The following is a 25,549-nucleotide window of genomic DNA, read 5'->3' on the forward strand; positions in this document are numbered from 1 at the left end:
GTTACACGACGGCTACACAGATACAGCCAATAAAGACATCACTACAAAACTGGTGATTCAGCTTTCAGAACAACAATTTAACTTCATCTTTTGCAGAGGTAAACGTTTGGAGAAGTGCTATTATGCTATTATGACTATTCAGCGAAGTCAAGGACCGGGTAGTGAGGAGGCACACTCTAATGTTTGGGGATCTCTATAGAAGCAGCTGCTTCCTCCTGTTAATGCATCTGAGTGCGTGGGAAAAGAAATTATGGCACATGCCAGAGAGAAAAGGATGAACTTCCTGCGCCGTCTAACCCAATAAACTAATTTATTGATTCTGCTGAGGATAAAATGATAAAAATGACAGTCTGGTCCAACACCTGAAGGGCAATGGATGCATCATCAAGCGCACATGCTTGCCAAACTATACATCACGCAAAAGCCCGTAGAAATGTAGGAAAGAGGCCACGGGTGGCTGATCCTCTGCATAATGTGTTCGCACTATGTTTTCTCACCGAAACACATTACAAGGCTGAGCCCTCCCGTTCAGGAATCCATCATGCTAATCAGTCACTGGGATCACTCCTGGAAATCACATCTTTTGCTGAGCTTCAGCATCTCCCATCAACCAGCCTGATTGATAGGCGATAAAAAGTGACTGTGTCAAGTATAGCAGTAGGTAATAGATACTGGGTCCAGATTAAGAACTTGCCATCTGAGAAGTGAGTGCAACAGGAATGAGTGATCCTTCAGCACTGCCACACCAGTGCCTCTGCTCTGGAGGACATAACACGCAAATTGTTGTGCAAATATCTGCTGGAAAACCTAATCTCTTTAAATAAAGAGTCCGTGATCCAGAAAGCCTGTACGGCACAGGGTGAAGGTGACAAAGCTCCAGCCTGGATCAACAACAATTTCTCAATTATATACACCAGATAAAGCTACGCTATCTGATTGCCTTTCAGAGTAACGGCAGTAGTGTTGAGATTATATCTCAATTTGATGAAAAAATTAATCATCTAACGGTGATACGGCACAGATTCTGTGTGCCATTCACATTTATTTTTTCTTTTACATTTGGATGAAAAGTGCTCCTTAAATAACATGCTTCGGTAGCTCACGCAGTGACTGAATAATTTTCAACATTTTATCTTTCATTGCGTTGTTGTAATTGTATCAAAGTCATAACACTTTTGCATTACTCGTTAATTTCATTTTTGTTTCCAATTCAGTTTAGTTTACAGAGCGGGTTTGCTTGTTTCATTTTGTTATTTTATTATTGTTGAATCAAGCACATTATTGGTCCAGGTAGGACACAAAGTAAATCTCAGGTGTGATCCCAGAACATCAGCTGTTCTCAAAACCTCATCGTCTGATACTGTTCTATTAACGGGGTATAAAGAGAAGGCTGTTTAAGTTTCTTTAGCCTGCCCTACCCTGCAAGCCGCTTTGCAACCCACCTCCACTACAATTCCTCCTTTTAGGCCGTTTCACTAGATCAGTGTCATATCTATTGTCCCTGATGCCTGCGCACTTCAGTGCTGCCTCCAGCTTTCCAGCTGTGCACGGAAGATCCCAGAGGCGAGCCATGCTGCCAAATATAAATTACTGCACATGCTAACATCAATCTCTTGTTGACTTCAGCGGTCCTGAACTAAATGTTTTTTTCCCCACACCTTGTTTGTGGCTTTTCAGTGGCTATAGCAATCATGTGTGATGCCACAAAAAGCTTTAAATTGGCCAGTGTTATAATCCACCAGCTATCACGAGATATCAAATTAAACCCGGGGAAAACAAACAACTGTCTGCCTGAGGGTGCCACTCGTGCCCTTGTCATTTTTGTTGTTGTTGTTTTGCCCAGGGTGAAGGCACTGTTATATTTAAAGAAAGTTCACATCATCAGAGCTATATTCAGGCAAAGGATGCTCTCACACATTACTATTCAAGTCACAGTTCAAACTGGTTCCTTCTGATAGGCACAGATGGAAGGAGACACTGAACTCCTAACCTTTCATTCTCATTCTTACATGGTTGTCATCTCACTCGTGTTTTTATACTGATAAACCATCTCAATTATGACACAAAAATATCTGGAAAGGTGACGGAAAGCTTGACCTTTATAAGCGAGCAGTGTGACATTGGAACATAAGCCCTCGTGAATCAGCAAGCACCAGTTCTGACATTTCAAGACACGTACGAGGTTCTCAAAGAAAGTGATTTAAGGAATTTACTATTACATATCATTTCCATAGAGATCTGTCAGTCTGTCTAAAGGGAAAGCAGCAGTACATTTAACGGAGAGAGCAACAGAGCAGGAATCTTTACTGAGAAGTCCAAAATAGGTCTCACGAAAAGTCTTATGCAAGCATATAGCTTGCCATATTATGGGTAGGAATGAATAAATAATAAAAAAGTAAATCCTTGAAGAATTCTTCCAAAGGTTTAAACTGATGCTCACTTAAATCTCCTCTCTGTGAAACATGAACACGAGGCTGACCTGTATTGATTATTAATTGAATTGGCTTGGTTAACTTCAACTGTTTACTTAAGTTTCGCTGAAGTAGAGATTCTTTTTAAACTTTTTATCCTCCCCAGTTTTTCCTCTTTGTACATGTCACGGCCAATCAATCAAGCAATCAGTCAAACTATTTCTATAATCCAGCCACAGCCTTATACGTAATTACAAAAAAAAAGGAAGGAGTAATGCTTTTTAAAAACACTCACATGCCAAGAAGCAGTCCATGCTGAAAGAGACGTTGTCCACAGAAATGGCAGAACCGGGTCCAGGTCCATTTTCAGTGCTGAAATAGAGAAAGAACCTGTGGAGAGGCAGAGGAGTTTTAACATCTCACAACCTGTGAATAGTGAGACAGCTTCTGTCTGAAATAATGAGAGAGATAATTTATTGTGCTTTAAGAAGCACTCCCACTGAGAATTGGCCTTTGAGAGTGTGCATTGTGTGTCACAAGGTTTGCTATTTAACAGACGAAAAAAAGGACAGTTTGACTTTTCCGAAGATTAAACTCATTGTCATGGTTATAGTTAAACATATATAAGAGAAGCGCTTTAATCGCAAACCTTCAAAGTGACACTTTTTCAAAGCTTTTGTTTTTCCAGATGTTAGGAGAAAAAACTGATCTCACATCTGTATGGTAAAAAGAAGACGTTGGATCAAAGCCTGTATGTAACCACCATGATGTCACCCACTGACTCGGAAACTGTTGTTTGTTGGAGTCAGAATCTACCATATTTTGATGAAATGATGGAGCGCTAATGTATGAGCTAAACTGAGCAAGCTTGAACCTCATACCCTCTTATTATCCTAACAGATCACTTCGCTCTCAGACTGAAGACTTATACTTCCAAGAGTTTTCAAAAGTAGAATGGGACGCTGAGTCTTCAGTCCGTAGGCCCTCTACTACAAAACCAGCTCCCAGTTTAGATTTTGAAGACAGACACTGACTCTACTTTAAAGTTGGATTAAAACTTAAAATGTATAATTACGCCTGGATCAGGTGACCTTGAGTCACCCCTTAGTTGTGATACAATAGGCTTAGGCTGTTGCTGAGCTTCCCATGATGCACTGAGTGATTCTTCTTTGCTCGTCTCTTTTCCCTGTGTTTATAAACACATACTTCTGCATTAATCATTACCAGTTATTGCATTCCGACTCTCTCTCTCCTTTAATTTGCCTGTTGTCTTGTTTCTCTCTGTCATCTCTCTTTTCTCTCATCTCCAGCCAGTCACAGGAGATGGCTGTCCCTCCCTGAGTGTGGTTCTGCTGAAGGTTTCCTGCTGTTAAATGGGAGGTTGTCCTTTTTACTGGCACCCGGAGTGCTCACTCATACAGGGTTTTGTGGCACATGCACAGACTGTATGGCTACATTTTAGAATGATCAGTTATCTATTCATTTATTTTTGTAACAGATAACTCAGAATAGTGCTAACTAACACCTACCCAGTCAAGGCGGCCAATTTATGATCACTTATGAACCTAAGATTCATATTGGACTGTTGTGAAAAAGCTTGAGTCCCTGGAGAAAACCCACATGAAACCCACAGAAAACCCATCCATATGTAAAGCCCACTTTGATCTTATATTGGCCAGACCAGTAAAACTCCCCTTCTGTTGGTGTAATGTTTATATACACACAAGAAAAAGAAGGGCAATTTCAACAGCATTTCTCAGTTTTTCAACATGATAAAGGAATGCTCCTTTACTAAATGAAAGAAATCTGTCAGCAAAACTCTCTGGACTTAAATAGTAAGAGATCAATGTGTGTTTTGCAGAATGTCCTTTAATTATAAAACAGACCGTTTTTGTTCACTCGCAGAAAGATCCCTTTAAAATATAAATTTCTATAGTACAGTAAAAAACTAGAACTTATCTGTAATTTAATTGCTATGTTACCTAATTACTTTGGTGTAGTTTGAATGGCAATGGGAGATGTCTTTTTCAGCAGAAAAAGCAATTAAACCTTTAAAAATACACTTAGAAGTCCAAAATTGGTGCCCTAACTCACATTTTCCAGTGGGCCAGATTGGAGTCTGTATCAGGCCAATTCTGGACCTCTGGCCTTATGTTTGATACCTCTGGTTTATAAGTTAAATATCAAATTGAGAAAATATTGACAGGGAACTAAGAGCCATTTCATAACATGTTTATCTGCGAGTATTAAAGAAGGTTTGATGGTGGATTTTGACCCAGATCTACTGTTTCCTGAGTCTTCATGCCAAGTCACACTAACCATATCCTGGCTCTGAGCAGAGCAATAGCAGTCCTGTGATCTAACTCTGCTGGGATATAGTGAATAAGTGCATTTGCTGATTGGTGCAGCAATGGCAGTTGCATAACCTGTAATAGATAAGAGTTCTATAAATCAAGAAACAGTCACCGCTTTGTCCCGTTCAGTCAGCTGAGGTTTGTGTCACTGTGATTTATTTGGGGTTTTGTTCAGTACATTACACCATGCCAGCCCACATGTTGTGCACGTTCTTTACTTTCTGCTATACCCTGACTTCTGCCTGCACTTTAAGCTGTGTTTCTGATTCTATTTAAGCTCTACAAAGGTCAATGTGCAAAGTCTGGCAGGTTCACCTCGTGGTTACGGACATGACATTCTAATTAAGAGCACAAGCACAGCTGACTACATAACCCAGGAATCAAAAATTAATCACTCACAGGGGAGCAGGATTATCCAAGCTTGAATGGCAAAGAAACTCCCAGTCAGGCAAACAGAGATGAAATACCGTATCTGGAGTTTCTTATGTGTGTGATTTTTTTTCTTACTTTTTTCTGTTTTTTCTTTTTTATTTCTCTCTTCAGTGAGGGGAAATCAGGGCCGTAGCTAATTGGAAGGCATAGCGAGCGGAGAGAGCCTTGTGTATTGATTTATCTTTTTTTCATCACAGACAAGTGGAATAAAGAGTGGATATTTTGTACAAGTGTACACATGGCAGGTCCATTGTATAAGACTGGGGTCCCTATGGGATTCATTAGTTTTTTGAAACTGAGAGGAAATGTTCCCAGAAAATGGAATGAAAATGCTGAAAATCTGCATTTATAAGGAAGAACTTCTCTATCATGTTTCTTAAGACTTCTTTTGCTGCGGGAGCGCTTTAGTATTTGTGTGAGCATGTCAGAGGTTTGTTGGGATCAGAGTCGGATGACTGACGATGACTGCTCTTAAACACTTCAAAGTGGAACTGTCAGTTTGATGCCTTCAGACAGTCCAAACACGTTGCCTCGATATAATCACAGCTGCCTGACACGCGGTGAAACAGGCAAGCACTTGTCATACCAGTCTGCCAGCCCGTAAAGGGGAAGTGCGACGAGTTTCCAGCCTCTTTCAGATTTGGATTCGGTGGCTGAATGCCACAGTTGGCGCGGCTTGTCGGGGCCTGTGCTGTTCTCCACGATCCACAGAGACAGCGCCCCCTTCTGGAAGTTTGCGAAGCACAGCCAGAATCGCACCTGTGAAAGTAGGATGAGATTTGAAATGATCACTGTGCACTACAGGTTAAAACAGAGCTGCGCTGATGATTTCTGAGACATATAGTGAGTGTTAGTGTAAATATAACTAAAAATACACCAGCAACTTTAACGTCCTTTGAGCATTTTAGAATTGAAGGAAACCAGCCAAATGTGTTATCAGTCAAGGGGGAATGCATTTAAAATTGCACTGAGATTAATCAGTAACAGCCATCTGTTCACTTCTAATTATTCTAAGATTAATAGAATTCAATCAGGATTATAATTTGAGTTATTTTGCAGCCTGCATGCTTCATCACATATCAGCCGAACATTGTCTTTTCCAGGAGGGATATGCTGGGTCTAAACCTGCTGAAAATTAAACAACACACAGGCTGTCACGAGAATTGAACAGCAAAAGCGAGTCTCAGGATGTGACCACGTCCCTCTCCAGCGTTTCTTGAAGCCAAGAACATAATTCTTGTTTCACCATTTAAGTGGAACAGATGCTGGCTTAAGCCTGATGACTACATTCAACACTTTTAGGATGAATGCTTTGCATTGTGCCAATGGATGGCAGGTTTTTGGTTCTTATCAACTGAGAGACCACATGGTGAACATTTAAACATCAAGATTACAGGCGCCACACCGTGCACACTGGGAATAACATGAAAGTGAAAGCGGTCTGTAGTTAATACCCAAAGCTAATATCCTCAACAAAGTTGTCCAAGAGCGGACAGGCCAGGCTGAACAGCACCGGTTCAGTGTAGAGAGACGGATTTAGAGCGTTAATCTGGAATCATTGCTAATCTTTGGCTGCGTGCCAAGAAGCTGTGAGCAGCGGCGCATTACAGCCTGCATTGCTCTCCACAAACCTAAGACACCTCCGATGTGCACCTTAAGAAGCAGCAACATCACTTTTGTTGTTCTGTTTTTCTTGTTTTCCTTCCCGTTTTCTTTTTCTCCTCCATGGAGTTTTTCTCTGTGTGTTTCTTCTAAAGTTGCGCTAACTTGTTCTCTTGTTTTACGACCTTTTTGACCTTTTAATCAGCTCAGCATATCCAACTTAACTTCTTCCATGTGCACAAAAGGTCAAAGGTCGCTGTCCTGAGAAATATTAATATCTGACTAATCAAAGATGCAGCAGCATCAATCAAGATGTCAAGTACAGAAGGTTTTTTTTTGTTACCTGGAGACCTGCTCTGTGCATATCACGATCTTAATAATGCATCACTTGCGATATGTGTGAACCTGTGACTGACGAGGTCAGCCTCACTGTCTCTCAGGGTCTCACAGGAAATACAGGTGGCTCAGTGCTAACCAGCTGTCGTGGCTGGTTACTGCTTGATTTCTAAAGATGTTACTGGGATCATATTCAAGACATAAAGTAAGTCAAGGTTATATGCTGATTCAAAAACATAAAAATGCTATTTAAGTTGTGTGTATGTATCCATGACCGCTTATGTTAATGAGAGTGTGGGGAGTGAATTGGAGGGCGGGATGGGGTGGGTTGTTTTTAACCATGTAAAGCACTTTGTGCTACATTTCTGTATGAAACGTGCTTTATAAATAAAGATTGATTGATTGAACTCATCTTACATTTTCAAAGTAAAAACAGCCTTACATTGTGTAATATGTATTAGCTGGAATTAGCTGGCTAACAAATCAATAACAAGTGTACTGACCTGCTAAAACTTAAACTGCAAACATTAGCATATCTGCCGTGTATCATTCTTAAAGATAAAGTGTATATCATCAGGTAAATATAGCATCATGGAGAGTTAGAGCTAACAATGACAGCAGTCCTGTTCTGTTTTAAAAAAATTAATCTGGGGTTAAAATTCAGCTTTGCACTATTTCAAGCTGCTTTTAAAACAAATCAGGTGGACACACTCCAACCAAGTGCCGGGCTTTTACCTGCTGATAAAGTCTAGGGGCAGCTGTGCTTTCAGCTGAGATATGGATGATTATCAACTAGAAATAAAGCCACATATTTTTTTAAAGAATCACAGCAGTTGTTGGTAGTTTGTAACATTTGCCCTTGGCTTGTTCTGAATGTGAGACAGGAAAGACAGACCGAGCGAGCAGTATGTGGAGGAACTCACGGTGCACGGAGAGTTTCTTAAAGGAGGAGGAAAGAGAGGACTCCTCAGTAATGCTGAGCCGCGCTGACCTTTAGACTGGCCTCCCTCCACAGTGAATGTAGCACCTTTAACACACACACACATCCATAACAAAGATAAGTGTCAGAAATGTAAAAGCTTTTTTTTATTTATTTTATTTTTTTTGCCATTTGTCTGCCAGCGAGGTCACTCAAAACCTACCTGGGTGAATTCAATAAAAGATAATGGAGAAGAGGAACAAAGGAAGAGCTCATAAAATTTTAGGCATTTTCTGGATCACATTGTTTGTTAGTGCAGGGCAGAGCACTGGCTATACTTGAGATCCTTTTAAAGCTCTAAGGGTGGGGATCACAGAGTATTACTTGATAGAATACTGTCATGAAACGTCAACCACAATACTCATGGTATAACAGTACATGTATTGGTAATGTTATAACCAGTGTTGGAAAGGTTACTTTTAAAATGTATTCCATTACAGAATACAGAATACATGCCCTAAAATGTATTCTGTAACGTATTCCGTTATGTTACTCAATGAGAGTAACGTATTCTGAATACTTTGGATTACATAACATATTATTATGCATTTTACAACTACATGAATGTACTATTGCTGTGATTTATTACTATTACTGAAGGTCCGCGGCTCCGAACCGTAGTAAAGGGACCTCTGACTAATAAGGTTGCGTGTGGGGCTTGTAGCTGAAAAATAGCTTTACTTTGTTGTCTGGGTCAACTCTGCTTGCGAGAGACAGAGAGAGGCGTTGAAAGGCTGCTCCAACGGAACTTATTGTTTCAGAGGAAAACACGAACACGGTGTACAGTCGAGTTTTAATAGCTTACTTACAACTGGGCTCCTCAGGCACTCTTCTTGGCTACAGTGGTTATTATTATATTTACATGCTTCCAGCTCCCGTTTTTGCTCGATGACAACTTGTACTTTTCGACTCTCCTTTTTCTCCCACCTCGCGCTCACAGACACATAACGGGTATGGCGGTCCATTCTCCCTGCAGCATGGACTACACTGCTTATGATGCTACATTCTTTAGAGCTATACCTGTAGCATTCTGCCTATTAGCTTAGCACAACAACAACAACAAAAAGGTGCTCTCTCACCCAGGAAACACACAGAGCGAGAGCGTCACCCTGTAACCATGGCAACCGCAATGCTGCCGCCTGGAACTACAGAACGTAGCTGTCAAACAAAACCCAAACAGTCCTGACCCACCACAATATGACCCGTAACAATATGAAACAGGGAAGTACCGCCGTGTAATCCATTTATTTCAACAAAGTAACTGTATTCTAAATACCACCTTTTTAAATGGTAACTGTAACGGAATACAGTTACTCATATTTTGTATTTTAAATACGTAACGGCGGTACATGTATTCCGTTACTCCCCAACACTGGTTATAACAAAAGGAAGATTGGAATACTGATATTTTGTCTTACAATATGTTAGTGAAAATTTAGAAAGGTGACAATAATAATTTAGTGACAGTTTTAATGGGTTCCCCCTGAATTTTCTCTATTCTGAACTATAACTGATTAAACTAAAGGCTTTAAACTCTCACCCCAAAGGTTACGATCACAGTGTAAAATTACAGTGCTCCATTTATAGTTCCCTCCACACTCTACTGAGAGATCTGCAAATAGTTGAGAACAAAAACGAACCAGAGCAAAGCAAGACTTTAAAATCGCATCATGAGACCCACTTGAGTAACTGCACTGATGATTAACTGGAGTCACAAGAGTCTACATGCTTGAGCTATATCGAGATGGGCTGTGTTTTCCTTCCTCGCTCACAAATTCAAGACTCAAATATTCAAAATTAAGATCAAGTGAAAAAAAAAATGCCCCGATAACTCGTTTGAAGTCAGTTTCAATGAGGTCACACTGCTCAAACTTAAAAGAGCCTGCAAACGAGTCATCTCACAGTTGGATCAGAGCTGTGTTCGTGATGTGATAAAAGGCGTGTCTGAGCTACCTGATGATGGGCAGGTCTGTCTGGTTGCCTTGACTGGTGACTGGAGTCTTTTCCAGGAGAGACCGCGGCCTGTTATTGACTGCCAGCTACACTCGCCCTCTTCAAAAGAGCAGTAGCTGCCATTGAGAAAACGGCCTGGAGAGAGACAGGAAAGAATATATCAGGGGAGGAGAGGCAAAGAAGATAAGAAAGGGGGGGGGATGGGGGGGGCACATAATGACTGGACAGGGCCAGCAGCAGGGTGAAAGAAGAAAGTGAAGTGAACACTGCCAGCCAAATTTTCAAGGAGAAAAAGGACAGGGCTAGGGTGGAGGAAGGCGATCAAGGAGTTGAGCGACAGTGAAGGCAGGAAGGTTGAGAGGAGAGGAGCACAAGGGGTGCAGACTAATGGCTCACAGGACTCGATGTGTTGGGGGAAATTAAGACTGAGCTGTGGTGAAGGTGGGCTCTCAGACAGACACTAGAAACAGAAGCAGAAAATGGAAGAGCCCTGATGTGTCTAGAGGGGGAGACGGGAAAGAGTCTGAGGGGAAATGAGAAAGCTGAGATGGTGACATTTCTTTTGGGATGCCGATGAGTTAGAAATTTCGCAGAATGGCACGAGCAAAGTGAGTCTGCACATCAATAATACAGTGAAAACATTGGAATTATTGGATTGTGTAGTGCGTACAACGCAATCCAAGAGAGGAGTGTGTCTCCTTGTTACAGTTTCATAACCAGAGCTCACAATACAGGTGCTTACCAATTACCCTTCTCTGGCTGAAACATTTGTGCATACATGAAAGATAACAACTCAATTTACGATGCTATGCTGTGACATATGCTATAATAAATTCCATAATAAGTTAATCATTTTAATAAAAAAATAAATATTTAAGTAAGGCTGACACACCAGTAAGATGTTTACTGAAGAAAATGTGTCAAACCCCGAGACGGCCATTATGTAGTCCTGATTAACATAAATGACTGGGAGGCAACAATGTTTGGAGAAATAAATGAACTCTACTATACTGTCCTCAATTTGCATCTCCTGGGTCTTGGTGTTTCTCAAGTCATAGCTCACACTTGTTCGAGTGAGGCCAGACATTATTAGAGTTGGCATTTATCCAGTGTTGTGCAAATTTAAAGTTTGTACAAGTACAAGCTACAAATGTGATGGTTACCCCACACAGAGAACATCACAACGTCAAGTGACTCGATTAATCTCCCCAAACATCGGTATTATTTAATCAGTACGGATTTTTTCTCCCTCTCAGTTAATTTTAATTGAACCACGCACTCTATTATACAGATATTTCTGAAGCAAGTTTCCATGGGATTATTTACTTCTCTAAAACTTCCCCAGGCCAGTAAAATGTTTTGAGAAACATGGTTAATTCTACAATTTTCCATGGTTTTCACTGGCACACGAATCCTTCATAACAAATAAGTGCAAAACTGTTGAGTAACAAAAGCCATTTCTCCTCTTATGCTCTGTTATAAAACTGACAGAATAAATTAGAAACAATTTTTGGTAGAGCAAGTATTTCAACACCTAGTGTTCTATCAAAGGCACATTTTTTAAATTCAATCTTTCATTATCAGGACAATTTTCTTCAGCCTGTGCTTCTTTACAGAAAACAGATTTAAAAAATAATAAAGTCAGTGAATCGCTGCAAATGCACCGTAATGACAAGAGTCAATCATACATACTGTTATAACTTGGCCTTTTTGAGATTCTTAACCTGAAAAGTTTTACTTCTTGGCTAAACAAGGATTTTTTTAAAAAAAGCTACTCCATTGGCTTTCAGACTGCATTAATAAAACAAGCGTACTCTGTCAATTTCACCCTTCCTACTTTAACGTTGGGTCGGCAGAAAACTGATTTGACTCTGGCACATCAGTCTTTCACGGAATCACTCACTTCTCTCGGGTGCAACAAAATGCTCCCGGCTTAATAGACGAATCGCTCGCTGGCACGTTTGGAACAATATTTGAGTCAGTTCACACCATCAAATGATGCTAAGCCCAAACGAGTCAAACTGAAGTTAGCACCGTCCTCCAAGAAGGACAATGAGATGTCCTTAGATACTTAAAGCGCTGCTGAATTTTTAAACAACTTTAGCTCAAAGTTTCAAAGTTTCCTCTATAAGTTTGCTTTATGTTCCTTTCATCCCAACTTCCTGTCTGCGAGCGCCTATTACCTGTAACAGACTGAGTGATGTGGTACCGCTATGCTTTTGGAAATAACCTCATCTAGATAATGGGAAGGAAAACCGGCTTGAGGAGAGATCATACAGCATGTATTTTTTAGGAAGCAAAACAAGGAGAAAAAATGTCTTTCTTCAAAAACATCAGCTCTGAAATGCTTTTTGTTATTGTAGAAAACACCAAAAGAGCAGTTTTACTTTTCAACACTAACAGCAACAGCAAATTCATGGGGATATTTCCTGTGATGTTTTTGAAGTAAACAAAAAGCTTCTCTGGACTTTGTGGGTAATAAGTATATTTCATGTTCTTGCCTGTCTTGTGATGAGCCAGTCCTTGTTACATAAACGCCTTAGACGGAAAGTCTGTTTATACAAAGGGAAGAGATTTAAACTCATATCATGCTTGCATGGAGGAATCTTTGATGATTTAATCTTTATCAATGTCATTCACTTTATAATGTCACTTTCATTCGAATGTCAACGCAACTTCAGTGCTGTCTGTCATGGCAATTTGACAAGAAGACAGTTTATAACAATCTGCACTGATGTTTTTTGGGACACTTGTCAGGGTTTTTTTTTTTGTAATATAGCAACAAAAACAAGTGGAGTGCTTTTAAAGCAGCTAATCACTACAGACACATCGTCACGCGAAGCAGTTTTGACCTGGTTGGTGCTAAAAATGCCACGCAAAAAGAAGCACCAATAAAATCTTCCAAGCCTGTGTCCTTCAGTATGTGAAGCAAAGATGTCTGTGAGTACGAGCAGCGAGAATTTCATCTTATTCCTCTGAGGTGAAACTAAAACTTGATTACTTGACTTCTCCCCATTAGACGGAGCCTCTGCATATGCCCGTGAGCAAATTATGAAGGTAACTCGTTGCTCCTTATCTGACTTTGTGGGCTTCATCGAATTATTACAGGCTACAACATTTTGATTTAATGTCCATTAATGAAACCTCAACTACTGTTAACCAAGCATTTAGGGTTAAGCCTCTTTATATATCTATATATCTATATCTATCTATATCTATCTATATCTATATATATCTATATCTATATATATCTATATCTATATCTATATCTATATATATCTATATCTATCTATATCTATATATATCGATAGATCTATATCGATAGATCTATATCGATAGATAGATAGATAGATCTATATCGATAGATAGATCTATATCGATAGATAGACAGATAGATAGATAGATCTATATCGATAGATAGATAGATCTATATCGATCTATATCAAGGTCTATATATATCTATATCTATATCTATCTATATCGATATCTATATATATCTATAGATCTATATCGATAGATAGATAGATCTATATTGATAGATAGATAGATAGATCTATATTGATAGATAGATAGATAGATCTATATCGATAGATAGATAGATAGATAGATAGATCTATATCGATAGATAGATAGATCTATATCGATAGATAGATAGATCTATATCGATAGATAGATAGATAGATAGATAGATCTATATCGATAGATAGATAGATCTATATTGATAGATAGATAGATCTATATTGATAGATAGATAGATAGATCTATATCGATAGATAGATAGATAGATAGATAGATAGATCTATATCGATAGATAGATAGATAGATAGATAGATAGATAGATAGATAGATCTATATCGATAGATAGATAGATCTATATCGATAGATAGATAGATCGATAGATAGATATAGATATATATAAAAGGTTGTCTAATATATCAGCAATGGCTGAACACTGACTCCAATCTTCTACTTTCAGTACAGTTGTAGAGAAAGTCATAAGAACAGACAAAACCCCCACACTTAACTTGAACTTGAGTTTCAATCTGGCTTTTGAGTCTCGACAGCCTGACTGAGATGAATATGATATGTCTAGAGGCCAGCAAATGTTTTTAGTTACTTGATCAGAGGGCTGTTTCTGATACATTTGATCACCAAATTCTTTTAACTTTCACATTATATTGGTAAGGTTTTGAACCAGTTTGCCAATTAACTTTCTGGCAGATGGTTCTTTGTAGCAACAGATGACTCGCTAAGCACCCTACAAAAATAAATCTTTGTGCCTTTATTTTTCTACCTCTGCCAAAGGAGGCGGGGCTTCTGTGTGTAGTTGCCGTTTCTTTGTTTGCCCGTCGGCAACATTAAGGAAAATACTGTCAGGTTAATTTGCTGTTAGAGAGGTGCAGCACAGGCAAAGGAAAAAATAAATAAATTTCAGAAATCAAAGTTTTGAGCTCTTTTGGGCTCTTCATTCTTAAATGACAGATTAGAGCAACTGTAAATGAAAGTCGAAACAAGATAAGCGATCAGATGTGTTACGGTGAAAGACTCTGGATTGAAATGTGGTGTAAGGTGGGTAGCATGGTGCAAACTTCACTTTCTGGCGAGCTAGGGGACCTGAAACAGTTTACAAAATCATCAGGGTTTAAGTGAGAACAGACACCGTAACCAGCACATTAGTAGCTTCACCTCCATTTTTCATGGTTACAGTCCCACCCTAATGCATTATTATTCGTTATGAAAAACAACTAGCACTTCACTAGGATTATTCTGCCATAAGAATGTGTCTTGAAGCCGTTTAAACGATCAACCAGTATTGTTGTTTCTCTTGCGGTGGCATCAACATACACGCTAGGAGAAGAAAAGAAAATTAAAAGAAATCTGTCTTCAATTTTGCAACTTTCTACCGCATAGTGATTGCACCGGACACCTGGTGGGAGGCAACCTGTCTCCAAACATTCACAGTGTGACTCGGACTGATTGGTGAAAGTCTGGAAATAACTGCTGCTTAATTAATAAACACAGAAAGGTTGCCAACATGTTCCAAACTAGCAGAGTCAGTCTGCGCCAGTGAGTGTAATGTATCTCTTTGCAGCAGCGGACTTAAATCAAGTGGTTGCATTCTGCTGAAATATTCTTATGGAAAAACAAAGTGGTCGAGCTACGTCCTACTGCAATAAAATTTTTGTCCTGCAGCAACTACGTCAATATTTGTAGCGGAATTTCTGTTTATGATTCTGGCTGGACTCTGAATGTAAGTAGTTAATGTAAATTTCTTTGTTTGTAGATAGCAAGAGAGTGATTTTTTGCCAGTTTATCATCACAAACAGACTTCATCTAATAGCAAACTTGACCCCATGCAGTCACCAACTGATAGCAGACTGACTCCCAAAAAGGCAATCAAAGCTATCACTGATAAACAAGCAAAGAAAACCATCAGCACTGGCAATATTGCAGCAGAGTCTCAAACATCAGTACTGTGAACTCCTACATGGATCCAGCTCTAACAGCATTTCGACACATGAGCAGGTAAACTAGTGTTGGAAAGAAGTGGGGTGTCTGCAGAATTTCAGCAGACTCAGGCCAACCAGAGGAAGTTCTCTAACAAAGAGTGTAGGATGTGTTCATGTGTAATGATGCTGAAGTAGGATGGCGAGGAAGAGCCACAGGGACTTGGTTTTTCTTATATGTCAGGAATCTTTGTGATTGACACATGCTAAGTTTGTTCCTCCTGCCTCTTTCTGCTTTCCCCCCCGTTAATGAGCTTTGCACAGCTCATGAAGGATTTAAATAGATCAAATCCAGTGACGATAACTTGTGGATATCACAGAGAATACCGTATCGGAGAGGGACCGCTGGGATTTAGCCAGCAGGGGTGATTATTACAAGTGGCAGTGATGTAAATGGAGCAAATATAGAACTTAAGCTACAGTAGTAGAAAAGTGCAAGGATAGACTGGGGAATGAACATATGGATAATTAGCCCTTGTCCTTAATTAAAAAGGATAAAGACTGTTACTTTTAAAAAAAGCAGAGACGGAAACAGAACCTTAATTCAGAGCAAACGACAGCTGGCCTTCATGCACTCTCAGCATTACAAAAGGACAAAGTGGAAAAGGTGTGCGGAAATGCACTCAGAACAATCAGCCTCTCTCTGCAGAACCCATTAGTTTGTGTCAAATATTACACATGAGTTTCCATGCTCTGTTCGTTACCGATGTACGAGTGTGCAGCCACCAGTCTGATTAATGTCTTGAAAACACAATTCAGGAATATTGCTACGACGCGTACAAACCGGCTTTGTGTTTTACTGATTGTTACTTATGCTCAGATGTCCAAGTAAATCTTCTGAAATCAAAATGTTACATACACATTGTATTCAAATGGAGATTATACCCATGAGTTCCTCAGGCCAATTAGCGCTGATAAGTCCTCCTCCAGTAGAAAGAGAGACGGCGCCTGGCTGGGATTTTCACCCTCTTATCTTTCAGCTCTCATTGTTAGCAAACCTATACACACGAGGGAGCAGCCATCATTTTAATAAGCACCACATGGGAGGCTGACCTGCACTGTGGGCAAATTAATTTTGCTCAGTATAGTATGGATGAAGAACTCTGAAATCAAGCTATGACATATGTAGGGGTTAAAGATCTCAACCGCGTGGTTATAAGTCACAGAAACAACACAAATACATTCGGGTAGGACTAAAAAAAGATCCTCGGGACTCACACGCACAGAGACACACACAAACAGCGAGGCCTGGGGGACTTCACTTGTGAATGAGATGTCAGCATAGTTTGGTAGTGTTCCTCCTAGGCCTCGAGAAAAGCACAAAACAAATGTGCAAAGAGATAGAAATAACAGCTACAGAATATGTCAAGGGTGAGAAATGCTCGCCAAGCTGGCTTTTTTTTTCTTGGCCTTTCCCTGCGCTTCTCTTTCAGGAAAAGCTCATAAAGACGCTCCGTTGCTGCTCTGCTGAGCAGGAAGCAACAGCTTCATTAAAGGTGTCTCACCACAGCTGACCGACTTCACGTTCGCTGTTTTTATCCAAAAAAAAAAAAAACACAGAAAGGGCAGCGGCTCGTGCGTAGGGTGTACTCACGACACACGTTGCCTTCGTCGTCGCCGAGCGGGCAGTCTGTCCTGAAGTCACAGAGTTTGTCCAGTGGGATCTTAGGCCCGTTGTTACAGTGGTACTGGCCTTCCAGTGTGATGTTCATGCTGGGCGAGGATGCTAAACAGAGAAGCAAGAAATAGAAATTGACATAATGGTTTGCAGGAGATACTCTAGCACTTAGTCACTGTGTGTGAAAACAAAGCATTTTCACAGCTCAGGTAGAGTTTAGGAGATGTTTTGCTTGTTGGCAGCAGAATCAAAAGAATGCACTGCATAAAACAACAAATGACAAAAACTCCTCATCTTTGGAGACAAGGAAAAATGTCTCCCGATTTAGGTTTAAGTTCAGACTGATGTGTTATTTATATGTTATTTTCTTGCTGACTCAGATAAATATACAGTTACTACATAAGAGTTTATGAGTGAGTAATAACGGCTAATATAACCCCTGAGTGTAAACCTTGTGTTACATCAGCTGACTGCCAGCACCATCATGATCAACTTGGCTTACGCAGTATGAGCATCTGGCTTTGAATACAGTACACATCCATCAGACAAGGAACACAAACACCAAAGAGAAAAGAAAAAAAAACATGACCCAGATACAGTTAGCAGATACACATGGAGTGGGAGAACACACATAATAACAAAGGCACCAATTGATATCACCGGTCTCAGCAACTCAATTGTAACCAGGAGCATTTGCATATCTATGCAAATCAGAAAAGTGATATCTCACCTTCACCTTAATAATCAGAAACTGATCACAGCAAAGAGAACAAAACAGACAGGCGGAAAGGAAAAACAAAAAAACTGTACACTGATGGGAATCTTGGTTTTTTTCCAACGTCTCTCATGGAGGAAAAAAAAATGGGAAGTGATTCTTATCATGACTGACTGGCTGCGCCTACTGTAGTCTGCCCTTGATCTGTAATATGCAGATTTTTTCTCTGCTCAGATGAACTTGGAGTTAAAGCCTGATAACGATTTCAAGGCAGGAGCGGCAGCGTGCAGCACAGGCTGGTAGCTGAGACAACTATTCTGGCAAAATTTCATCATGGAGTTTGTAATGAATTAACTTTTTGTTTTTCCATTTTGCATTATGTTCTGCGTGACATGATGATAAAACCTTTGGCACCATTTCTGCATCACAGGCTCGCAGAAATATATGCCAGATCAAGTTAAATTGAAGGATAAATCCACTTTTATAATCCCTTACTCTTTATTCGAATTGATTCAGGTTTATTTAGATGGCACCGAGTGACAACAATAGTTATCTCAAGGCACATTTCTATAATTTATATGATAAACACGCACCAGCATAACAGACTGAAACCAAATGACACCTTATAAGCAACCACTTAGCGACAGTAGCGAGATGGAAAAAACATAAGCATTCCTTTTAAGAGCAAGAAATCTTCAACAAAGTTTTTCAGAATGCTTTTTGGACACCCTGATAATAAAGAAACGCAACAGTCCATCCTCAAAGTTGGATTTAGTGTCTCAGGGTGATACTGACTAACTCTGAGACAGGATTTTCCTCAATTTTATGCTACACTTCACTATAGGTTAAAAGAAGTCACAGAAACATGTTTTGTATGTGAGATGAAAGACATAATCTTGGCTCATAATATTATAGGAGGTCAATATAAGTAGATACATTGCAATTATTACATATACAATAAGCCAGTTTCATCCAGGCCCACAATAATCTAACGAATATTTGAGCATGCAGTTTTTTATATTTAAAGATATGACTTATTTCTGGAACCTCCATCTCCTTCCATGCCCATATATGGAAATCCTGAGCAGGTATCAGTGAGGATAGAAGAAGGAGCTGGGGTGGAGATGGGTTGCAAAGCAGTATGCAGATGCGCACCAGGTATGGGTCAGCTAAAGAAGGCTAAATATTGAGCCTTATATGACATTTACCAATTGGAAGTGTAGAAGGGCATCAGCTGAGTTGTCAGTTAATGTGGGCTGGTATTGATCTGCCTGAACTTCACTTTGTGGCCAGCCATAACTAATGCAATGCCGGATTTTCATCTGAAGTGAGGAGCAAGTTAGAGGTGATCCAGGGCATTAAGTCTATAGATTATCTTTATAGTTTAATTACTTTGTGTCATCCAGCATCACAGATAAGTATAGGCGGGTAACTGCGCAGCACTGGTGAGTGCATTGTTTTAATATATCACTGGCTTAAACCAGTGAAAGCCACAAGTCAATATGTATGTCAAAAGGAAACAAAGCAAACAGCAAGAAAAATGCTAAAGCTCATTCATCCACAATAGTAGTATTATATTTTAATGTACTTCTTGCTTTCAGTTCTTTCAGTGCACCTTACCAATAAAGGCTAATAAAGAAACATAATTACTATAAGCGGATGCAGGTGTTGACATAAAGAACGTAAATATGTGGTAATAGATTGAATATGTCTCAGATAACATTTGGATAAGCAAACATCTAATTCGTTGCACAGGAATTACTGTCTTCTTAGTGTGCAGCAGAGGCCCAACATTTCACACTTATGGCGCATTCTCACCTCTTTTTTTTTTCTCCCACATTGTGGTGGAGAAAAACTTAAGGCCCAGCAGGAAACTGGCACAGTGAAGTCTTTGGCTTAGAAAGAGAGGGTGCCATTTTTATTGAACAAAACACATTAGTCAGAGGCCTCCCACAGCACACCATTGTGGTAAGAAAGTCACATTAACATGTCAGTGAGTAATCCAGTTCAAACGCCTTTAAAGCCTGGCCTGATTAAATGACTGATAACGAGTCTGCTTAATGTCAGTGTTTGTGAAGTGCATTCCTGAGCTTTGTTTTGTTTTTTGGAGGGAGCACATGCTTGCGCACACGAAACTGCAGCCTCGCTAACATGTGAAATTCACAGAGGAACGGAAAAAAAAGGCAAATACAGCATTTTATTCAAATGAGGGGAGGCGAAGTCTTGTTTGCCTAGCGCCCAGTGTGGGGGTATAAATGTGGTTTTGCCATGTGTATTCAGTCATGCTCAACACATGTATTATGCATTGCTTGTGCTCAGTGGCTTCCTTTCTGTATAATGTTGACACCGCAAGCTGAGCGATTTATCAAGAAAGGGAAAAAAAGTTACCAAGAGTACACTGAAGCCTTCGGGCGATGTATGTAAATTCATCGATTTATCTTAGTTTGATGACAGTGGAGTAAAAAGTATCAAAGTGGCAGTGTCGCTAACTTTAAGCTCCTGAAGCAGGTAAGAGCAGCCAGATGTGGCTGCTGCACTTCTGGCCTACCGCAGTTCTTAAATCACACTTGTCAGATTGTGAAAACAAGTGGGTCAGTGAGGGATGAATTGCCTGTGGAAGTAAGTGAGTTTTGTTATCCTTGTGCTCATGGGGCTGGCTTTGCTTTGAAAGGGGAATGATGTATGGATGGCAAAAAGCTGGAGAGGTGACTGGAGAGGGCACAGCTGCTGCTGGTAAGTGACAAAACATACAGAAATCCAGGAATCGAGGTGGTAAATGGTTAACAGTTAGTACCGCAATGCAGCGTTTTTAACTGAAAATCCACAAGTGGGTTTAAGATGGTTGATCTCATAATTCGGGAAGCCACCAGCTACTGTCTGATGATCTAGCGTCTGACCCCAGAGGCTAAATGGTCAATAAGCCAGTATTTCAGGGCTTGCAGTGGAGTCGGGATATCCAGATAGCAGAAAATAATTGTCAGGTTCAAGCCTTACTATTCTGTGTGTTAATTAAAAAAAAAAGGTCATTGGACACACTGACCTATGAATCATCATTCATAAAAAAAAAGCCAGCATTGTGTTTACAATGTGCAGAATGTACAAAACAATTAAGAAAAAACTGGAGAGGCCGAAAACACTACACAGGACCTAAGAGATGCATCTGGACCTTCAATTGATCCATCTAACGTTCGCTGAAGCCTCATTAGTAATGGTCTCAATAGAAAGGCGGTTATCAAGAAGGGGAAACAGGAGAAAAGGCCAAATTACACAAGAACTGGATTGAAAATCTATGCCAATAAGTCTTAAGGAGTGATCAGCCATCTATAAAACACGGTGAAGGCGCTGTGATGGTTTGGGGCGGAATTTCAGCCAGTGATGTTGGGAATCTTGTAAAAACTGAAATTAGAATTATAAGTGCAGAAAAGTACAGTCAGATTTTGATCCACAAATTGTCAGATTGGTAGTGATTGGGTAATGATCCCTTACCCACTGCCAGTGCAGTAAAAGCATACCTAGATAGAAAAACACACAAAGTAACACTATAAATTATGAATTGACCTCCTCAAGCCCAGACCTCAACATTATTGAAGCAGTGTAGGATCATCTGAAGGCTGCCAACATCCAAAAGGAAGCTTTGAATGGCCTTCAATAAGCCTGGAGAACTCTTCCTACGTCAGAGACTTCAGACTGCCTTGAAGAATAAAGGTCTTCATACCAAATATTGACCTTAAAGCTCACTAAAACTGTACAAACTCTATTGTATGTGTATATGCTGTATTTTCATATATGTTTGGACATTTCAATAAATTGATGCACCTGTTTCCCACAGTCCTATGAAAATATAAAGAAACAGGGGGAGTCTTGGGACTCTGGCACAGTATTGTAGCAAAAACAAAAAGAAATTAAACCCCTTAAGTCTGATTGCAACAAGTGCAAATCCCTTTAAGGCTGGGTGCAACATTCGCAAGCCTCTCGACTACGACGTTTTTGAAATGTAAGCATATAAAACTTTCTTAAATCGCGTACGGCTCTGAAAGGAAAAACACGCCGCTGTCACAGCGGGTCCTAAAGGGATATTCACTTTCATCCAGTGACAAAGCAAACCATTGCGGAGTTCAACAAAGATGCTGGATTTCTGTCACAGGAGGGGGGAAAAAAAGCTATGGGATAAGTTTCCATAAAATTACACAAATATTCTCTAGACAGACTCATCGTCTCGAGACAATTCAGCCTTTGCTTTTTTATATCTGCACATTATATTTTCAGTGAAATTATGTAGAACATAAATGTGCAACTTTTCTTTCCAAAATAATGCTAACGGCATCACTGACTTTTTTTCAAGGTCTACTAGAATTCAGAGTCGGAGGATTGTACTGACACTGGTATCCAGAAACAGGAAAGACCCTGAGAGAAGACCTTGCTGTTATATTACTTCTCAGCTATGGTGCTTTTGTGTAAGGGGTGTGTGCTGAACCCATTCTTCACAATCTAAAGCATTCAGGTTATCACAGCTGACTGTTAACAACTGTTAATGGATGACTGGTGAACAATTAACAAGTAACTAGACAAGAGTCATTTAGAAAGTACAATCAATAGGCAGCGGGAGTCACTTCACTAGTCCATCATAGTTAAAAGCTGCTTCCAGAGAGAGTGTGCAGGCCTCAGTGTGTCACTATCATTTAATTACTGCTACGTGACTTGTTGGATATCCTGGAAGACCTTCTGTATCCTCTGAGGACATAGTAAACAGGGGGAACAATATTTTGTTTTTGTATGCCAATGTAAAGTCTCATTAAAACCTTTTTGATAACAGCTCTGCAATACTTTGGATCTGAGTGCTTTATCATTTCTCTAAACGGAATTAAATTCATTTCAATTTAATTAAAAATGGGAAAAAAGAGCAGCTTTTAAGTTAAATATGGTTTTCGTGCATTTCGCTGCCAGTTGAGCATGTTTGAGTTCAGACGTGTGCTCGCTGGAGTTTAGCGTTCCGTGTTTGTCATCTAATTATAAGCCAAGTTGGTCTATTTCTTTTAAAGAAACAACCTTTTATTCGTGCCATCTGCTTACAGGATGAAAATCGAAGAGGCTTCATCTACAAGATCAAAAGCAAAATTAATTTAGAGCACAAATTTTGAAAAAATGACTTAGATGTCCAAACGTGTCTTAAATGCAGTTTCCTAAAAACCTGTTGAGGTCACTGACTGCAAAAATGTGCAATTTTTATTTATTTCTTTTAATGGTTTAAACATTGTTTGAATGTGCAGTTTGTCTCCCGACAAATGTAGACTGAATGTAGCAAAAAATTTCATGAAAATGAAAAATATAGAACTTGATTAATAATGTGTAAACAAATGAATACACAAACATCTCAGGCCAACCAAAAGATGAGAAGAATAATACTTGGACAACGTTTTAAAGTAGGAGAAAACATTTATTTGCATTGGCTCGTGCCAAAGCCAAACAATGGCTTAGGATGGGTTTTCTGGTTCAAGCATTTCCCTCATGGCAGAAACTGAAGCACTAGTGAGCTTAGCTGAAATCATTTCAACAATAGTACTTAACATTTTCGTGTTTTTGCATAACCCCAATAAAGACATCGCGTTTAGATTCCACTGATAGAGACATTACACTCGGCGAGATATCAAAAGATCTTGCAAACCAGTTTGCCTTGCCATTTGAATAAAACTTCTGACATGGTTTGGTGGATATCGCTTGTAGATTTGAATACAAACAGACGCATCCTTGTTGAAGACAAGCTGCAAAAACACAATCTGGAGTCATCGAGAGGGTAGACTCATCCAGATATTAATATGGTTTTTGTTTTCCTATAGATGAGCAAGCACGTCAGTCACATTGTAAAATCCCTCTGTGTGCTCTAAAACAACAACAACAACAAAACCAGTCTGAAGAACCGCCCGGCTTGAGATCTGCTTGTGCTTCGTGTGGATAGAATGCCAATAAGCAGAAAAGGAAACACAACAGAAACAATATCTTTGCAGACTTGATTGAGTCTAGCAGATGATTCAGCAGTGGTTAGAAGTCATTTATCCGATTTTGGTCATTCATTACTTCGCAATCTTCCATCTTAAGTGCCATAATGGTGGCCTGTCCTCTGTCACAGGGGACAAAAATCTAAAGGAGCCCGAGCACGGGTGGTGCAACTATCTTGCCACCCCATTAAAGGCAAAATTTAACGATATTTATGGAGATTTACAGTGGCTGCAATACTCAAGATGGATGCAGCTGGGTTTCCCGCTGGACAGTCGACAGGACAAGAAGTATTCGCTCATGAATTCAATTAACTGCACACAGCCACGCTCGATTGGTCCGAGCTCTGCCCAATCACCATCACTATCTGTCATGCTCCCTGCTGGAGAGAGCTGCACACACTCGAGCAAAGATGGAGAGGGAAAAACATCTATTCTACACTCCTAAGATTTTTTTTCTTTTTTACTGCAGAAAAATGACAGATATTGTACTGAGTTCTTGGATTACCCATCTGTTTCTTTTTTTTATATCTTATATACACACCTGACTCAAACATTGTCCATACATCTCCTCTACTTTTTAGGTTTATTGATATTTTTACCCTGTCTGACCTAAACTATAAATGACAGATGAGATAACAGCTTCAAAACAACGAGCAAGGAAACACTGATGTTATTGAACTGGTTCTAAGAATTCTCAACTACAGCTACACAACAAAGGCCACATTGAGTTTATAGCAATGTCACAATGTGAAACACTTGGCAACTCTTGAAAAAGTTGAAAGACAAACACAGCACTCTTCATCCGAGAAGCTAAGCATTTTGGCCTCTACCATCTTGGGACTTTGAAGTGACAAACTGGGGACACATATATGGTAGCAAGTTCATCAGTCTCAAGATTGCATTACTGCTCTATTGTCTATTTGACTCTACACTGGGACAAATTTACAAAATGATTAACCAAATGAACATTATGATATACTCAGTCTTGAAAATCACAGATAAAGAGGTAGTAGGGTTTTTTTTTTCACCCTATACAATCACTCTTTATGCAACCTTTGAAGGTTGAAGGCACTTTTGAACTGGCATGATCTATAGTAATTATTTGCGTTTTTACAGTAAATACACACTGGACCTGGTACAGGTGCAAGGTGTGTTTATATGTGTCACACAGTGTGTCCGCTAGCTTCAGTTACAGCTTCTGTATTTCCCACGGAGAGAAAAGAGTGAACGCTAACTTTACAGACAGAAAATGATGTCCTCATTTCTAATCATTGGATCTGTATATGATGTCTTTTCATAAATTTTGTAATTTAATATTGTAAAACGTCTGCAAAACAAACATAAGTTATAAGTTATACTTAATTTCTGTAATTCAAATGTTGCATGAAAATACTGGAGTTTCTAGCAGGATAAAAAGGTTAGTTTTCTGTACTGTGATGGATTTAGAGTGTAGTGCACAATGGCTGTGTGCTTATGGTCAGTACTCAGTTATGTAGCAGAGATTAATTTGCATTTAAGCTTATAAAGATTAGATTCATTCACTGAATTCAACCTTTATACGTTTGGTACAAAGGTAGTATAAAACAGGGGTGTCAAACAGAAGGCCCGGGATCCTGAATCGGCCCAGCAAAGACTCCAGTCAGACTCAC

At 39.6% G+C, this 25,549-nt stretch overlaps 1 protein-coding gene across 2 annotated transcripts in view; it reads right to left on the bottom strand.

The window, feature by feature from the left end:
- The window catches only part of alk (ALK receptor tyrosine kinase), a 398,208-nt gene that overhangs the window by 51,579 nt on the left and 321,080 nt on the right, over positions 1-25,549 (bottom strand). For both annotated transcript variants that reach the window (XM_006799378.3, XM_006799377.3), the window contains exons 6-10: positions 17,169-17,300; positions 10,068-10,202; positions 8,059-8,162; positions 5,784-5,956; positions 2,707-2,801 (exon numbers count right to left, since the gene is read on the bottom strand). In XM_006799378.3, the coding sequence (XP_006799441.2) occupies positions 2,707-2,801; positions 5,784-5,956; positions 8,059-8,162; positions 10,068-10,202; positions 17,169-17,300 (639 nt within the window). The remainder of the gene's footprint in view (positions 1-2,706; positions 2,802-5,783; positions 5,957-8,058; positions 8,163-10,067; positions 10,203-17,168; positions 17,301-25,549) is intronic.

This window comes from Neolamprologus brichardi, chromosome 19 (genome assembly GCF_056152115.1).
Source record: "Neolamprologus brichardi isolate AB-2024 chromosome 19, ASM5615211v1, whole genome shotgun sequence".
NCBI classification, from domain to species: domain Eukaryota; kingdom Metazoa; phylum Chordata; class Actinopteri; order Cichliformes; family Cichlidae; genus Neolamprologus; species Neolamprologus brichardi.